Raw genomic sequence first — 19,146 nt, 5'->3', positions numbered from 1 at the left:
GACCCATATTGTCTCCATTTACATCAGATCACCTCTGATCCATCAAGTTTAGATTGGAAAAAATGGAAATGGATGCAAACCTTTCCTAATTTTATTCCTGACTTAGACAGACTTATGCCCCGTACACACGATAGGATTTTTCTGATGGAAAATGTGTGATAGGACCTTGTTGTCTGAAATTCCGACCGTGTGTGGGCTCCATCACACATTTTCCATAGGAATTTCCGACACACAAAGTTTGAGAGCTTGCTATAAAGTTTTCCGACAACAAAATCCGTTGTCGGAAATTCCGATCGTGTGTACACAAATTTGACACACAAAGTGCCACGCATGCTCAGAATAAATAAAGAGATGAAAGCTATTGGCCACTGCCCCGTTTATAGTCCCGACGTACGTGTTTTACGTCACCACGTTCAGAACGATCGGATTTTCCGACAACTTTGTGTGACCGTGTGTATGCAAGACAAGTTCGAGCCAACATCCGTCGGAAAAAATCCATGGATTTTGTTGGTCGGAATGTCCGAACAAAGTCCGACCGTGTGTACAGGGCATTAGACATAATCTGATGTAAACATGCACACTTTGGTTTACATTCACCTGCCCATAGACTTACTTGGAACTTCTGATCAGGTCCGCTGGAAGAACTGACAGGCAGACTTGATTGAACCACCCATGTGAAATATTCTCTTTAAAGATATTTTTTTGGAATTTCCGACTAGTGCACAACGTATATGCTGTTTTTTTATTAGTGACAGCAAAGCTTGCTTTCTTGAAAATCCATCCTCCAAATTTTTATGTCAAGTGTTTGCTTAGCTGGTGAGTGATGGCCCGGTATTATGCTAAAAATACAGAACAAACATATTCTATGAGACGGGCTAAAATGGAGTAACGTCACTTCACCATAATTTACTTTAATGGCTCTGTAGATTATATCTAGAAATAGCTCACTGTAAACATCTGCACAAGGATAATAGAGAAGATTCAGTAGATTAATTAATTGTTGCAAACAATGCTTCTTGTACTGTTGATTTAAATACTATTTTCTGTGTGAGTTTTGTTTGAATGGAGTGTGTTTATTCTGCACAATAAAAGCCAAGAGGCGTTTGTCTTTGACAGAAAATAATGTGTTTCTGGAGTTCTACACTGTGTGGCTGCATCTAACTCAACAGCTGAACATTTCCACCAAAACTACAGCTTACCAGAACAGTATCAATGAATCTCTTCCATGGGTTATTGTTTGCATCCTCATGTCCCGAATCTGGATATGCCCTGATTTTAAATGATAGAAGTGTGTCCAGTTCTCTCCATACATAAGAGGGGTGTTCATTTTTTTATGGTGGTACTAGGCAATTTGAAGCAATTTCCTACTGAGGAACTCAAAGTCCCATACCCTTCCAATTAATTTAAGGGCTACAGATCAACCTGAATGATTTTAATGAATGCATTAAACCTTATCCTTAATTGTACATACGATGTTCAGGACTGAATTTTGTCTTTCTCCAGTCTTAGGTACTGTTCTCTAACGGTGCCTAGGGCTATAGATCTTCAGGGGTGATGCTTTCAAGGACTTGTCGTTGTTTCAGCCATTAAAAAATGTATTCATTCAGCCATTCAGGACTCCAAAAAACAGATTTTTGCATAGTCACCGAAAGATCAGGCAGTTTTCATTTTATGCAGATTGTTATATAATGCAAATGGTTACTGCTGGGACATTTTGCTTTGCTTTGTTACCAAGGTAGGATGTAAGTGCATCCTGTAAAGTATCTGGTGATGTCCTTCCTAGGACAGGCCGAGTGGAGTGAGAAATATTCGATGATGATGACTAGTATGGGTTGGAAATGGTAATGGGGGTAGAAGAGAGAGTAAAAGACATCTTCCCTGGCCAGATTAAAGGGAAAAGGGCTGGTGTAGATGGAAATTTATTTTACAAAGATGTTTATTAAAGTTCTCAACAAATTTATACAGCACCAGGTAATTGTGCAAACAACTGCGCATACAAATGGAGAAGTAGGAGGAAGGTCAGCACATAAGTCAAAGTCATCAAAAGCTAATAAGGGTGGGTAGAATACCATCACTATAACATCAGGCAAATCAAGTATGGTCAATGTACAAGGGTGCACCTACCAGAGGGACTACCCCTCAGCGGAACTACCCCTCAGCACGCGATCTGCACCTCTGGGTCAGTAAATAGAAAACGCAGGCCAGGGGGGAGGAGACAGTCTAAGTGCCCTTCGTCAGCCAGCATGCAAGGGTGCTCTAAAAGATGCCCAAAAGAAGGAAAAAAAAAACTGAGCAGAGGAAGAAAAGAAGGGGGAAGGGATAGAGAAGGGAAAAAACCCAGCGGGGTGTACCCAAACGTTCTCATACAAGGCTGCAGGAAATTATTACCTTGAGAGTGGGGAATGGTCCAGGTTCAGGCTGTCATTGTATGCAAGCCATGGTTCCCAAACCTTTAGAAATGAGGCATGTGTGTCATTCAAGATAGAAGTGAGCTTCTTGTGCACCATAGTCCCTATGAGTCATTTACCTTAGGTGTATTATGGAACTGTTGCTGCTAAGCCCTAACCAGCATCTGGTGGGCTGCCCGAAAAACAAAGTTTACCCACCTCCTCTGAGTCCTGGCTGGGGCCATAATAGGTGGAAACTTCTATCTGTCGTAGACCTCAGTGTACGGTTATACTTTACCACTACTGCCTTAGGGTTGAATCTTTTTTGTATGTTGCAAAGAGCTTTGTATCTCTGGTATTCTTTACATTTTCAGGTTCCATTGATGGAAATATTTTCAATAAAAACTCACTGAAGCTGAAAAGAAATCTTTCCTGGCTGTTACCCCTTTTTGACAGCCTTCCCAAATTCTGAGAAGTTCTGGGTGCCAGCATCCTGTGGATTTGGTGGAAATGTGTAATTTGCATGGGGAAGCTGGTGTTATTATACTGACATGGACTGTGCACACATTGTGCTAGAGGTTTCCTCATCGTTTGATATATTGCTGGATCGCATGTGCTTTTTCTGTTGTGTGACACGGCACAAGTTGCTGCCTGGGCTCTTTTTTGGAGTTGCAATGCAGTGCGCATCATGTTTAACATTCCTGTTTCTGCCTTTCTGTTTCTGCAAAGTTTATGGCTATAAGCTAGATTTTTCAAAGGTGTAATGATCTGTAGGGCTGTAGTTAATACAACCTATTATTAAGTAAATAGACACACACACTTCCTGTTTCAGGAGCTTTAAAGAGAAGTCCGTTAAAGTGTTACCAAACCCAGGACCTTGTATTCAATATATCTGGTCTCCCACAGTACATAGAACATGGAAATGCAATTATTATAGTAAATATAAACTGCTAAATACCCTTTCTCATCAGCAGTTAGAGCAGTCTTGTGACTTCTGTCAGTGTTCAGCAGAGCACTGGGTAAAGCTTGTAGGAGGAGTTTCCATTCTCCCCTGATTGTCCTACGAGGCAGCAGGACCCCTGACCTTCTGTCTGGACTGGACTGATTGGCCCTGTGCTGTTCACATGAACTCTCGCAATGCACACCAAACTGAGCATGTGCAGCTTGCCTCCAAGGGCCTGTTCTATCAGGAGATGGGTTGGGGACAGTGGAAGGAGATGGGTTGGGGACAGTGGAAGAAGGGGAGGCTCAGAGAAGACAGGATCAAACAGCCTTTTTACACAATGCAGAATATTAACCCCTTAGGTTTCACAGTAAGTATAACAAGCATGCTTTATTGCATATGCAGACTGATTTTACTGTTGTGGGTTTAGTAACACTTTAAATTGATTTTGGTGGATTGCAGCTTCCTATCTTTGCGTTAAGAGGCATACACCATCAAGCCATACAGGTTGATTTACTAAAGAAGGAGAGAAATTTCATTTTGCAAAAGTGAACGCTCATATAGCTTAGTAACCATGGTTAAATAGTGTTCACTGCAGTAATCCACTTATCTGTTTTTTTTTTTTAACTTCCCTTGTGTATAAAGTGAGATGGTTTTGCCTTATAATTAAGCTAAGTAAACATTCTCTTTGCAAAGGGAAGATTCCCTACTCCTTTAGTGAATCAGTACCAGTGTGAGATACAGGTCATCTGGACCCAGCAGGCTACAGGGGCCGGTTCACACCACAAAAACACACAGAAGCTGCATTTCTGCATGCGTGTTTATAACGCGTTTTGATGCGTTCCGGTGCATTTTTGTTGCATTATTTTAAGAGCTTTTGAGGCATTTCCAGATGACTTCCAGATTTTTTTTTCTGTTTTTTTTTCCACTGTACTGGTATCCAGTGCATTTTTTATGCATTTTAGCGCGTTCCAGTACAGTCCAGTGCAGGAAAAATGCAGCATATCCTATTTTTTTTCTGGAACTGGAACGCCCTTGAACTGACCGCACTGGTGTGAACTATACCTTTGGAAACCATATAAGCTACTTTTCTTGCGTTTTTGATGCAGAAAAAAAACACACTGGACTGTATGTAGTGTGAACTGGCCCTGAAGCAGATTTTTAAGAGCCAACTTATTGCAGGAGTTCCTCATTCTCAGTTGCCCATACAGTTCCTTAGCATAGTGTTGAAGTATCTACTGGAAAAACTTTGTCATCTATTGTGACCTCAGCTAAGTTTTTCACATCTCTAACCATATACACCAGTGGTCATCAACCTTGTCCTCAGGGCCCACTAACAGGCCAGGTTTGCAATATAAATGAAATACATCACAGGTGATATCATTTGCTGCTCAGTGACTGCAGTAATCTAGTCTGCATCTCCCCAAGGTAATACATAAAACCTGGCCTGTTGGTGGGCCCCGAGGACAGGGTTGATGACCACTGATATACACTCTTTAGGTGCACTCGGTGCTTAGGAAGGCCATTGATGGTGAGACTGTGGTTGCAGGAAAAAAATGTGCACAATTCTCCTATCATCAGGGGAATCCCTCCTGTCGAGCAATCGTCTGCTCCCGGCAGTGGGGAGAGGGAACACTGTCCTTGCCGGGAGAAGACTGTTATTGCTAGTGGCTATAGTAGCCACTAGCAATAATCGCAAGTGAGTCCAGCAGGCTGGTTGTACCCAAGTTGATTGATTAACTTGGTACATTCATCCTGCCCATACACGGTTCGAATCCCAGTCGGTTCCTGCTGAACCCGCCAAGATTTTAACCATCTATGGCCGGCCTTAGCTGAGAATCCACTGACTATTGCACCCACTACAGTATTGACAATTATTTCTATAGAGGTTGCTTTTGCACAGTTTGTCTAGAATCTATAATAAAAAAAATGCTGATGGGGCTGTTTAAAGCTTTCTTGAGTAGGATTCCTTAATTGCCATAATATAAAATTATTTTCCGGTGAATGCTGTTAGTGAAGTTATCAAGCTGTTTATCTTACATTTTACAGTGAGAAATGTCTACAAGTATTTAAAGTGTTGATCTTCTAGTTACAGCAGTCACACATGCTTCCTGTCAGCCCGCTATATGTTCAGTCTGATGTCTCTACATGTATGATGTCCCTGAATTGGTTTGCGATAATTCGATCTCTGTATTTTGCAGTGTATTAATATTTTTTCCTTGGTATTGTAGATGATGACATTTGGAGCATTTCTACACAAAGGTTCATTCTGTAGAAACTATTTTAACTTATTGGATCTGCTGGTTGTTGGAGTTTCTCTGGTTTCCTTTGGTATCCAGTAAGTATCTTGTATATAAAGATTTTAATGTTTTTCATTATCAGCAATCATTTTGCATCCAGTAGTATCAGTGCAGCCGTATTCTTGGGGCTGCATTAAGATTTATAATAAGCTGAGTTTAAATTTATTATAGATCCAAACAGAAAAGGGACGTCACTGAGCCTCTGGTGTGCTTAATGTTCTTTATGTCCTAACATAATTCATTATTGCTAATTCAGAGAACGTGGCTTATAACTGAACAAATAGATACAATAGTGATGATGTTTTGGATCAATTCAAGTTGGCACTCTGGCCTGATAAGATTATTATACTCATTTGTCATATGACTAGTTCCAAATTTATTAGTCTCATGGTGGGTTGGATGTAAAAATAAGGGTTCTATTTATAAAAAACTTAATTGGACAAATGGGATACGTATTTGTCCATCCATGACAAATTCTGACCATATTTTGCTTAAAGCCGAGCTTAACTGAGCATCACAAACTGAAAGCACTATTTAAATCATTTTTAATATTCAAATAAAACTCACCCATCTATCCCTGTCTTTGAAAAACACCCCCTTAGAAATTCTAGCAATGGCCATCTTGAGTAATGGCGGATGATTTATGTAGCATTTAGTTGTAATCCATCTGCCCTTGGCTAAAGCATGCAGGCAGGAGGGTGTACTTACAGTAGCTGAGAAATTCCCTCCTCCCAATGAAAGAAAACAAAATGTCATGAAGGCCCTGGGATGTAGGACATCAAGAAGGTATTTTACTCAATTATATTTCAGAAAAACATACCCTCTTACATACACTTTAAACTAGGGCATATTTTCGGGGTAGGGCTTATATTGTAGCCCTCCTGGAAAATCAGGGTAGGTCTTATTTTCAGGTTAGGTCTTACTTTTGGGGAAACACGCTACTACTATTGCTTTGGACACGGACCTAGCAATATAGCAACACAATAACAAAAAATCTTCATCCAGAAGGGCCTTCTTCCCAGGTATCCCATATAATTTACATGATATATAGGGTGAGTCATAGAGATAATACAAGTCCCATGTTAGATTATATGTTGTCTGTTTGGCAGTATCAATAATTGGTAGTTAAAATCTGTTTCGATTTGCACAGTGATCTTATGTCCGGCCCCAACCATAGACTGTTTATTTCCACAGGTCAAGTGCTATATCTGTAGTGAAAATCCTGAGAGTATTGAGGGTACTCAGGCCTCTCAGAGCAATCAACAGAGCTAAAGGACTGAAGGTATGGTTCTCAACTTTTGATTTATATTGTTAAAGTGGAACTTAATGTATAACTAAAGGCGACACTTTTTTGCTTTATATAGAGTGGAGATGGATTAGAACACCTGTCAGGATTTTAGTGCGGACTGCACCCCTTAGGGAGATTAACCCTCTCTCTCTGTCATGTTTAGCATTACCACCGAGCGTGAAAGAAAATTCCAAATTTCACCCTGGTGGCACCCTGGGATTCCCTCACTTCAGGGGGATTTTCACTCACTTCCCGTTTTGGCTATAGGACAGGAAGTGAAGGGAAATCTCTCCAATGGGACACAGGTGTCAAAAAACTGATAGAGGCGATAACTCACCCTTCATCTATCCAAAATAGTCCTTTGTTAACTATATCTGAGTTCCACAAACTAAAAACACAATTTAATTCAATTTTAAAGTACAACTAAAGGCAAAACTTTTTTTTTTTTTAAGTTTTGGATAGAGTAGAGAGGGATTAAAACACCTGTCAGGTTTTTATTGCTGTCTGTGCCCCCGTTAGGGAGATTCAGCTTCTCTATTTGTCCTGTTTACCATTAAATTAATTCAATTAAAAGTGAAAGTAAAAGAAAATCACAGGTTTTGGGATGTCCCCAGAGAAGTAATAGAGGGGAAATCTTCCAATGGGGGCCCTAGTTCTGGTGACCTGGGGGTCCCTAAGGAATTCCCTTAATTTGTAGGGATTTCCCAACACTTCCTGTTTGGCTATGGGACAGGAAGTGAAGAGAAATCTCCGCAATGGGACACAGATGGGGAAAAAAATCTGTAAGGGGTTATAACCTTCCCTTCCTCTATCCAAAATGGAAAAAAAAATATGTTTTTCCCATAGTTCTACTATAATATTCAAAGCACACTCACTCATTCATACATGTCTCCATGTTTTCTTTTGTTAAGGGCAGATTATTATGTAGCATTTACTTCTGGAATCCATCTGCCCTTAGGTCAGGGTGTGCGTAATTAAGAAAGCCCCTCCTCTGCTCCTCTGGATGAAAGAAAAAAAGTGCCCATGAAGACTCCTGTGATGTATGACATCATATGTGCTTAGGCCAGAAGCCAGGAAGCAATTTACCACTCGTTTACGGGGCACTTTTACCCCCTTCCTGCCCAGGCCAATTTTCAGCTTTCAGAGCTGTCACTCTTTGAATGACAATGGCGTGGTCATGCTACACTGTACCCATATGAAATTTTTACACAAATAGAGCTTTATTTTGGTAGTGTTTAATCACTACTGGGGTTTTTAATTTTTTGCTAAGGAAACAAAAAGAGACCGAAAATTTTGAAAAAAAGAAACAGTTTTCATTGTCTGTTATAAAATTTTGCAAACAGGTAATTTTTCTCCTTCATGGATGTGCGCTGATGAGGCTGCACTGATTAGGTGGCACTGATGGGCTCTGATAGTTGCACTGATCAGGAGGCACTGATGAGGCTGCACTGATAGGTGGCACTGAAGGGCACTGAGAGGTGGCACTGATAGGGGGCACTGATGGGTGGTACTGATAGGCACTGGTAGGTGGCATTGATAGGCAGCACTGATAGGTGGCACTGATGATGAGGCACTTATGGCCACTGGTTGGCAGCACTGATAGGTGGCACTGGTAGGTGGCATTGGATAGCAGTACTGATGGGCACTGGTAGGCACTGGTTAGCAGCAGTGGCTGTCACTGTGTGGGACTGATGTCCCATTTAAATAAAACGGTAATCGGCTTATATTTTTCTCCTCACGCTGAAGCATGAGGAAAAAAAAGCTGAATGCCGGCTTCTGTTTACATTATGTGATCAGCTGTCATTGGCTAACAGCTAATCACGTGGTAAAGAGCTAGGATCGGCCCTTTACTCCGATCTGTGATCAGCCAAGTCCCAAGGACGCTGTGATCCCAGAGCGTGCCGCCCGCTTACCGCAGGGTGTGCACAGGCAGTGCAAGCACAGGAGGATGTCCATTGTCGCCCTCCCGGCAATCTGTAGCCGTCTTTTGGCTATAGCGCGGGCATCAAGTGGTTAAGGAGGAGCTCCAGGCTTCTGTAGAAAAAATTTAAAGTCAACCGCTACAAATACTGTAGTGGCTGACTTTTAATAGTAGGACACTTACCTGTCCAGGAATCCAGCGGTGTCTTCACCCAAACTGATTGTTCAGTCGGCTATCAGGTGCTGCTGCTGTCGCCATCCCCATGCACGAATTGAGCTGCGCTCTCTGATTGGGCCGGCTGCGGGGGAAGGAGGAGGGGGCCAAACTTTCAGCAGATTTTTTCGTGGCAAAGTCAGCCAGAAGTGGGAGCGGGTACCTGTCAAAACCAGGTACCCGCCTTCCCCAAAAGGTGCCCAATGTGGCAGCGGAGGCGGAAGGAGGCAGATAAGCAGAGCTTCCTCTTTTGGGTGGAGCTCCGCTTTAAAAAATGTAAAAAAAAAAAAGTTCAAAACAAGTAAGTATGATATACCTTCTATTTATATTACTAAGGATAGCAGCATAAGGATTACAAATAGTTAATACTGATTGAGAGAGTAAAGTTCCACTTTAATCCTGGGCCACCATGGGGAATTTGTTGAAAATATCTATTTAATTTGCTGTTAGCTATTTAGAGAAGAGGCAGAGGAGAATCAATGAAAGGAGCATAAAATAATATGTGCCTCATTAAACAATTATGGCTCCTACACGCTGCAAATCATATTGGTAGGAGTTTATTGGTTCTATTAATCAGTAATCTGGCGCCTCTCCGCAGCATGAGTACTGCAGCACACTGCGAAAAACTGATTATTTTCTGGAGGTAGTTGGAGCATTTTTATTTTGGAAGAACCTTATGAAAAAAATATACTAAAACAGTACAATTAAAGGAAGCAATAATGTGTCTGTTGTATATGCTGCCTAAATAAATACAGTTTCACAGAACTAGCAAAGCATTTGTAGCATGCTTGTGCTGCATTTTTCCACCCTATGTGACTTTTGACGCCTATAGGAACTACATTTTAATATGCAAAAATGCATGCATTATGTCTTTTGCAACAACACAAGTAAAAAATGTAATACTGCAGCATACCAGGCATTAGAATTGGTGTCTTCATTCGTTTTTTTCTGCCTTTTTTTCTTTATTTCACCTGGTGATCCTGGCAGTATTACACTTCCTGTCCTAGGGTGACAATTCCCACTCACTGCACTGTATTTGTAGATGAGCAGGATTGTCAGCCTAGGCTGCTCTCATGGTTTGGACTACAAAAAACTGCCCTTTTCCCATCTCCAAAACCTAGTGTTCTATAGCCCACAGAAGAGAACTAAGAAGCCTATTAACATTGTTTCAGCTCTTAGTTCAGTGCACAGGAAGTTAGAAGGATACTAGATTTCTGGGAGGACCAGCAGGTATTTTTGTGTACTTAAAAAAATGTAATTGATCTGAAAAAGAGAAAACCAGTGCAGCCACCACATGTAAGGACTAAATGTAATACATTACATAGGTTGTAGGTTTTGGATATACTTAAAGCTGATCTTCACCCATAAGTTCAACTTCCTCTGATCATAATGCCTATCTGGTCCTGGCTGCCTAGGCAATTGTGTCATGTAGAAGATTTCCGTGTACTGGGGTGTCACCTATCCCAGGAGTCTATGGGTAGCCTAATAGTCTACTCTCATGGTATTTCCAGACAGGAAATGACGCGATCAGGAGGAGCTAAGGAGCAGGTTGCTATAACAATAGGGCGGAAATGCCCCCACCGCCATTGCTATAGCAACCTGTTTGTAGCAAGGTCCCGAATCCACTTTGGTCTAATGAGAACCTCCAGAATAAGGGACAGCTGACATCCTTCTGTGTAGAGTGGGTTACAAGGCATGGTGGGTGTAATGCAAGATAGATTCATGGGCGCCAGACACTTCTTGAATGCAAAGAGATTTATTTTCTTTTGAACAAAATTGTGGGAGAGAGACGGTTTAGGGCCAGGACACCCTTTAGTAGTTGCAATGTGAATTAGCAGACTCTGAGACTTCTATAGGTAGACAGCCATGCAGGCAAAGGCACCCAGCAGAACACCACATCTGCATGTGTAGACACACTGTCTCCTATGGCACAGTCTTATAACGGTTTCTAACACGAGTTGTAACAAACATCTGTACTTCCTCTACACAATCACTTCTTGTAGATCTTCACTCCAATGAGCTCCCAGTTTCTCTCACTAGACTTGCTGATCCACTGCCACTGGATCTCCTGAGCTCTTCTAACCTTCTCACTGAGTATCTTCCTCAAGCGTCACCCCCGTGTCCCTGCTATATCCCTAGCTTGGGTCTCACAGATGCTCCTCAAGCTTCACCCCACTGGCCGGCTCTGTCCCTGGCCTGACATACAAGGCTGCTCTGCAAGTGTCACCTCTGCTGGTTGGGTCCCTGGCTTGACACCTGCTGAAGTTTCCCAGTTCTTTACAGTCCCCAGTTGGTGAGAATACTGCTCCAGGACTTGCTTCCACTACTCAATGTGGTCCCTGGTAATAAGGTGATTGATCCCTTCGTGGCGACAGCTTCCCTTCCACCTCCGACCACAACAGGTTTTCCGGCCTGCAGAACGGTCACTTATCGTTGGACTGCAAGCTGTAGTCCCAACCCTACGCTGCTCTCTTGCTTCTGGATAGGCTCTCAGACAGCCTAGCAGCCAGATGTCCCCAGGATAGGCCTCAGGCTCTGGCCTAGCAGTCCAGGCAGCACAACACAGGTCCACCCAGACAGCCGTCCAGGTGCCACAGAACCCTGATCACCTGACCTCACCCAAATAAATAGGCTCTCCCAGCAGGCCAAGGGACCCAAGAAGATCCCTGCCCATTGGCTGACATACCCTATATATTCCTAATCTGTCCTTGCAATGCCCTTGTCTATCTAATGTCACCAGATACCCGGCCTAGTGACAGAAGAGAGAAGTGCAGCAATTCCAGAGTTAGGGTGGAATCAATTGATCCCCCAACAATTGGCTAAGGCAACTATACCTGGCAAGTACGGTAAATGTACTAACAACCCTGCCTAAACATCGGGGTGCATGGGGCATAATTCCTTCCACTGAAACCAACAATGGGGCATAATTCCTTCCACTAACACCAACAATAGGGCACTATTCCTCCTAATAATACCAACTATTTCTCCCCCTAATAACAAAGATTGGGCATTGTTTACTCCCACTGGGCACAGTTCAGCCCCCCTAAAGTCTGCAGGACAGTAAACTGGCCCTTTCTTTAGAAAGTTTGGAGACACCTGCTCTAAACTCATGAAAGCAGACTTGTTATTATAGATTACTGTACTTTTCACTTTATCAATAATGTCGTGCTGCCTTATGTCAGTCAGTGTGGTCTATAGGTATGATTTTGTGTTGCTGGTTTTATTGTGTGTCCATGTATTTATTTCCACTTTTGAAACAGAATGCTCAATGTATTGGTCTGCGATTTAACTTCCATTTACATGGAAAAAATTAAGTTTCAGCAGCATACTATCTCCAAAATTCATTTATTTCTTTTTCTTTTTTTTTCTTTTTTTTATTAAACGAAACTTTTAAGCAGTGTTATTTTCATCGAGTAAAATATTTTAGATGACTAAATTCATACTATTTTAGTTGACTAAATACGACTAAAACTAAAACAATCAAAAGACTAAAATACGACTAAAATGGCATTTTAGTCAATAGACTATGACTAAAACTAAATTGAAATTTGACGTCAAAATTAACACTGCACTACCACATAAGAATATGGAGGGGGCATCTACTAAGCTGCTAAAAGAAAAAAAAAATAAGTAAAAGGTTTTCTTGGTTTTTTTTCTTAATATTTAATGTTGGTAATATATTCAGGTAATATGTGCAATGTCATTACAGCCAATAGAGTTTACAGTTTTTTATATTTTCAAGTTGTACTTCTACTTGTCAAAAAGCAATATTTTTGTTTGTTTATGAATCTGGGTTTTATTTATAAAGACGTAATATATCACAATGGCTAAATCTGTGTCTGTAGTGCATGTTCAAACCTTAATACCATAAATAATAACATGTTATTAGATTTTAACTCCAGGAGTATATAATGAGTTTGGTAATTCTAAAGAAATGCTTAAATAACGCTTTACAATTTAACTAAACCCATTCAATTTTAGACGACTGAAATATACAGGAAATTTTAGTCGACTAAAATAGGACTAAAACAATTCATATGACTAAAATAGGACTAAAACTAAAATGGCATTTTAGTCTAAAGAGTGTAACTAAAACTAAATCAAAATTTGATGTATATTACACTTTTCTGCCATTTCAGCATGTTGTTCAGTGTGTGTTTGTCGCCATCCGGACTATTGGTAACATTATGATCGTTACAACATTACTGCAGTTCATGTTTGCCTGCATTGGGGTTCAGCTATTTAAGGTAAGTGATCTGATGAAAGAGATGGGTGAGTAGTCTGTATTGGGGAATAAAAGAATATAACCCATTTAATGCTACATTTTTTTTTTTTTTTTCCAGCCTAAATAGTGACTAACAAAAATGACAGAAAGTTATTTTACACTGTAGTATGGAAACACAAGAGTTTATGATCCTTTGTTCTGCTTGAGCTCAGTCCAGCACTGGTGGAACATAGCACAGCTAGCACTGAATATACAGGCTTATTCATGCAACAAGGAGTTGGGGGGGGGGGGGGCATTTACTGTATACCCTTAATAGTTAGGGTTGCCACCTTTTCTTCAAGTCAAACCCGAACACTTTAGCGGCACACAGTTTTTTTTTTTTACAGTAAAAACTTTACATATATTTTGCTTTTAAATAACATTTCTAATCATATGAAGTTAATAGCAAGAGTCCCTCTTTACATCAGAGTCCACAGAGTTCCCTTTCATTGTAAGGGAGGACTCTGCAGACTCTGGTGTAAGGGAGAACACTGGGGACTCTAACATAAGGGATGCTCTGGGAACCCTGATTTAAGGGGGAACACTGAGAACTCTGATGTCCGGACAGGACTCTGATGTAAGGGGGAATACTGTGGCCTCTGGTGTAAAGGGGAACTCTGATGTAAGGGGTGCTCTGAGAACCCTGAATTACCTTAGTTTACTCACTCAGAGGCAAGAGAGAGAAGGAGGGAGACTTCAGTCACAGACAGGGATGGATGGTGAGCTCACTCGCCCCTTGGCAGTCAGCACCTCTCATCCAGATGCATCTGGAAGCCATAGTCTGGTCTGAATAATGTGTCCGAGGTTCAGGCAGTCTGAAAACTGGAAAACTGGATGCATGATTCCAACCCTATTAACAGTGCTTAGCTAGTACCTAATTTTGTTGTGTATAATACCTTACAGATGATAGTATATAAGGGGCCAATAGTATTTAATCCAAAAAATAAAAAAAATGGCAAATTCGTAGAGAAATATAAAAATGTATTACTGATATGGTACACAGGTAATCCGCCCCCCTCTATGTACCAAACACTGCGCTCATGGGACTAGCCCCTCACTCTAAGCAGCCACTTAATGATACAAAGTCATGTAAATTAATAATAAATGATACACTATAAACCTGCCCTCACCAATAGTGTGATCAAATAGCAGCGCTGAAAAATAACTAAAAAAATCTAACAGAAAAAAAGTATATATATTTATATATATACGTGATTACTAATTCTGATGCCTAAATTAACAGCTGTTTGTTGACAGCACTAAATGAATAAGTGTTTCTAATAAACAGACATAGTGTGACCCATCTGTGTAATAATCTAAAGAAAAAATGTTCAACATATAAAGTCCAAAAATTGAGTGATACGTAGTGAATAATGGTGATAATATCAAATATATAATCTTCAGTGATAATATCTTCCACCACACCGCTGTGATTGTGACTTCCACTCCCCTTCAGCGAGTAAACTCACCAGCTCTTTTTGCCTTACACTCTCGTGTTCGGCTCACAGGCTTTTCCCACACAGTAGGGGGCAAAATGATAACCTCCAATCAATCCCCGCTTAGTTATCCAGAGTTTATATGCAAACGCTCTCTCCACATGAAAGAAAGGAAAAGCGATCCAATAGTGCAGTAACGCAACAAACTTTAATAAAAAATGACACTCTCCTCCACCATTGAACTCACATTTCACAAATTTCAATCAAGCGAAATAGGCACAGCAATCATGGTCATCACCAACAACACTTCAAACGGTAACTGGACGTATGGTGGTCACGGCGGACCCAGGTAATCTATTGGATGGTGACACTCTCACCCGTTCCCTGGAGTCTCCCGTAGCCGCTTCCCCGCTCACTCGTATGGTGCTCCCTGTCACAGCGTTCTACGTCAAGCTTCTTCGATTGCCGTATAGCCACGCCCCGACATGTTTCGTCACGGAGGACTTATTCATGGGATAAATTGGATTTATGGCCCTCAAATAACAAATAGGTCATGCATATCTATATCTCTTCTAATTGAGCCAGATGTTCATGGAACTAGAGGTTTATCATTTTGGGTATACTGCTGAAAATGGTGAGATATTCACCTTGGCCTTGTCAAAGATATAGTCATATGGCAAACATATCCCCATAGTGAGAATATAGCTTTTCAAACAAATTGAACCATTTTATGAAGCAGATTATCACTCTAAGGTGGTTAATTATTCATAGACAATCCACAGCAGCAGTGGACAGACATCTCTGTTGGGGTAGAGAGTACAACCTGCGGTAGACATCTTGGTTGGCTGCTGCAATCCATATTCAGTTTGATTCTATACCAATGCCTTCCTTTTTTTTTTGTTGTCAGACAACAAAGTTCTGCCTTGGTTCTAAGGACTGTCAATTTTTTTTCATCGTCCGTGTTCCATTGCGGAGATTTCCCTTTACTTCCTGTCCCAAACAGGAAGTGAGAGGAAATCCCTGCAAATTAAAGGCATTTCTTGGGGTCCGCCAGGTCACCAGAACTAGTGTCCCCATTGGAAGATGTCCCCACTTTTCTGGGGACAACCCAAAATTTGCGATTTTCTTTTACTTTCACTTTCGATGATAATGGCAAACAAGACAAATAGAGGGAGTAAATCTCCCTAATGGGGGCACCGAGAGCAATCAAAACTGACAGGTGTTCTAATCCCTCTCCACACTATCCAAAACTAAAAAAAAGTTATGCCTTTAGTTATACTTTAAAGTATAACTAAAGGCAACACTTTTTTTTTTTTTTTAGTTTTGGACAGTTGAGATGGATTAAAACAACAACTGACACATTTTTATTGCTACCTCTGGCCTTATTATGGAGATTCACCCCTCTATTAGTCCTGTTTACCATTATCAATGAAAGTGAAAGCAAACAAAGTCCCAGACAGGGACACTAGTTCTTGTGACCTCAGGGGACCCAAGAGATTCCTTTTTAGATTGCAGGGATTTCCTCTCACTTCCTGTTTTGGCTATGGGACAGGAAGTTGAGGGAAATCTCCCCAATGGGACACATTGCAAAAAAAAAACAAAAAAAACCAACATTGACAGGGGTTATAATACTTCTTTGCTTATAGTTCTACTTTAAATCCACAATAGTGTTTGATAAGATCCATAAAAAGTAAAAAGCAGTCCCACCTTGGATTACTTTTTTTTTTTTTTTTTTTTTTTTTTTTTTTTTTTTTAGAAGCTACCTTTTTCTTGGACATACGAGCTTGCCTGCAAAATTTTTGAGCAACCTGATAACCTTTCAGTGTACATAGTTATTATATTGTAGCTTGCCAAAACTATCATAACGACTGTATAAACAAATATAAAGCTGACCAATTATAATTTTTTCATTCAAAATTAGGGCAAATTTTATCGATGTTCTGATGAAGCAAAGCAGACACCAGAAGAGTGCAAGTAAGTATCTGCATTGTTAGCATTCTACTAAAAAAAGGTTATTGCTTTGTGACTTTTTATGTAGGTTACTTCAAGTGAAGATAATGTAACTGTCCAGTCTTTGGGAGTTATGGAGTTTAAATGCTGTAGTATTCTACTTTAATCTTAAAGAGGAACTCCAGTCTGGAAAAAACATTGAAGTCAGCAGCTACAAATACCGTAGCTGCTGACTTTTAACATAAGGACACTTACCTGTCCAGGGAGCCTGTGATGTTGGCACCACAACTTGATTTGTCAATCGGCTTTGGGTGCCTGCACTTTAAGTAAGAGAAGCCGGCAGTGACAGCCGGTTTCCTACTGTGCATGCGCGTGTCAGGCTGCACTTTCCGAATGGTCCCATGTCTTCTGGGTCCTGCATGTGTCCCAGAAGGCAGCGGGGGGGAGGAGGAGGGGCCCGGAAATGCTCGAAGATCACCGATCTTACCCGAAAGTTGGAGCGGGTACCTGTCAAATACAGGTACCCGCTCCCCCCAAAAAGTGCCAAATGTGGCAGTGAAGAGGGGGAGGATGTGAACAAGCGGAGCTTCCCCTTTTGGGTGGAGCTCTGCCTTAAACTCCACTCCACCAAACATCCTTTGACTGAAAATCAAAGGAGCCTAGGAGGAAAAATGATTGGCTGAATAGTGTCTTTATTCAATCAGATGTAGACACTGACTCAGAATACAATAGCCACAGGGGGAGATTAGTCTAAACATAATAAATCTTTGGGTGTATAGCCAGCTTTACTCTCTCCCTGGGTTATTTCCTGCCTGAGCTGTCATTTGGTGTCAGTAAACACTACTGGCTGCAAAGGGAATTACATAATCTTATTTTAATAAGGTATAACACAATGTATGGAACGATACCAGTTTGTAATCTGTTCATTGGCTTCTGAGTTTATGTCTCACTTGTTAATACGTGAAGTATTTTAAAGAGAAACTATAGATTTTTAAATGTTATTTTAGATTAATTGGAAATACGTTTATCAATATTTTATATATATATAGTTATTCTGTATGTAAGCTCTGCTTTCTGCCTTGTAGGATGCATAATAGATATGTCTTGTTCTTTCTCAAGGCATGTCTATTAGTCAGGTCTGACTGGCTGAACACAATACACTATAAACTATATATAAAAAAAAAAAAAGTATGAAAGTATGGCAAGATTCAGTCTGTAAAATACTATAGTTTAAAGATCTGTATTTTTCACTTTTTCTTACAGGGGAAAATATATTATCTACAAAGATGGAGATGTTAACAGCCCTGCTATTCGTGAGAGACACTGGTTTAATAGTGACTTCAATTTCGACAACGTGCTCTCCGCCATGATGGCACTATTCACAGTCTCCACTTTTGAGGGATGGCCTGCGTATGTATAATGTTTCATCCTTTTTTCAGCTCTTAACCTACATGCTCTTTTGGATGATTGAAAGTATTTTTTAACAACTAGTCGGTCAGCATTTCCCCATCCTTTTTTTTACAATAAAGCTTCTTTATCAATTAAAGAGTTTCTAGAATTCGTTTCTGCTACCTTAAAGCGTTTTTTAACCCAAAAAAAGGATCCTGTTTCTTTAAAGCATGTTATAAAGCCTAGTGCTTGTGCTGTGTCATTTGTCCCCCTGTAACACCTGTAATACATGGCTGATCTTGCCTGGCTATATCCCCCCCCTTCTGTAAACTGACCACGGTGTATCATGACTGCTGAGCCCTGACACCGTGGTAAGTTTACGTGCCTCCGCAGCTCTCCTGTCCTCCTATGTGCTCCTCTGTCCTCCTCCCCCCTCCCTGCCTGTCTGCCCCTATGTCAGTTCCAGCCCCCTCCGCTGCTCTCATAACTTTTAAAAATCCTTATATAAGCCTCTCTGTGTTCTAATAACAAGTGCTCCTGTCTGTGCGCTTTATTACAAAAATGCCTCCTTTACCGTATATCACATCGCGATCATGTGACAGCCGGCTCTTTCTCTCCTCGTGTTTTGGCTGACGTCAGCAGGGTATTCTTAGCCCGGCCCGCTGCATCTGTCAGCCAGGCAGAGAGGAGACACGGCCGGTAACGTGATTGCGGGGAACCACTGTGAAACAAGGTAAAGGAGACTTTTTTTTTTTTAAAACACACAGACAGGAGCACTTGTTATTAGAACACAGAGGGGCTTATATAAAGTTATGGAAATGGGTTAACAACCACTTTAAGGGCCTCTTCAGACCAGCAAGACTCACTGAACGCAGAGATGCTGGTGCATGCTGGGAAGAACAGTGATTCATTGCATTATTTACATTTTTTTTACTTTATAGGAAATGTCACAAGTGACATTTTTTTCAGTTCTTTTTACTAGAGTGGTTTTGTAATACATCACAACACACTACGCTGTAGTGCATGCAATTCATTTTTTTTTCTGTACTCCAATG

The 19,146-nt window shown here is 40.9% G+C and overlaps 1 protein-coding gene across 17 annotated transcripts in view; it reads left to right on the top strand.

Moving 5' to 3' along the window:
• CACNA1D (calcium voltage-gated channel subunit alpha1 D) overlaps positions 1–19,146 on the top strand; it is a 524,402-nt gene that overhangs the window by 386,858 nt on the left and 118,398 nt on the right. For all 17 annotated transcript variants that reach the window (XR_012235243.1, XM_073592294.1, XM_073592295.1 and 14 more), the window contains exons 22-26: positions 5,562–5,668; positions 6,825–6,912; positions 13,192–13,299; positions 16,674–16,726; positions 17,966–18,112. Coding sequence is in view for 16 of the 17 variants with exons in the window: in XM_073592294.1 (XP_073448395.1) it covers positions 5,562–5,668; positions 6,825–6,912; positions 13,192–13,299; positions 16,674–16,726; positions 17,966–18,112 (503 nt within the window). In the remaining variant the exon portion in view is untranslated. The remainder of the gene's footprint in view (positions 1–5,561; positions 5,669–6,824; positions 6,913–13,191; positions 13,300–16,673; positions 16,727–17,965; positions 18,113–19,146) is intronic.

The sequence above is a fragment of the Aquarana catesbeiana genome, linkage group LG07, assembly GCF_042186555.1.
Source record: "Aquarana catesbeiana isolate 2022-GZ linkage group LG07, ASM4218655v1, whole genome shotgun sequence".
Lineage (NCBI taxonomy): Eukaryota > Metazoa > Chordata > Amphibia > Anura > Ranidae > Aquarana > Aquarana catesbeiana.
The sequence above is the reverse complement of the archived record's forward strand: the minus strand, read 5'-3'. Positions and strand labels throughout refer to the sequence as shown.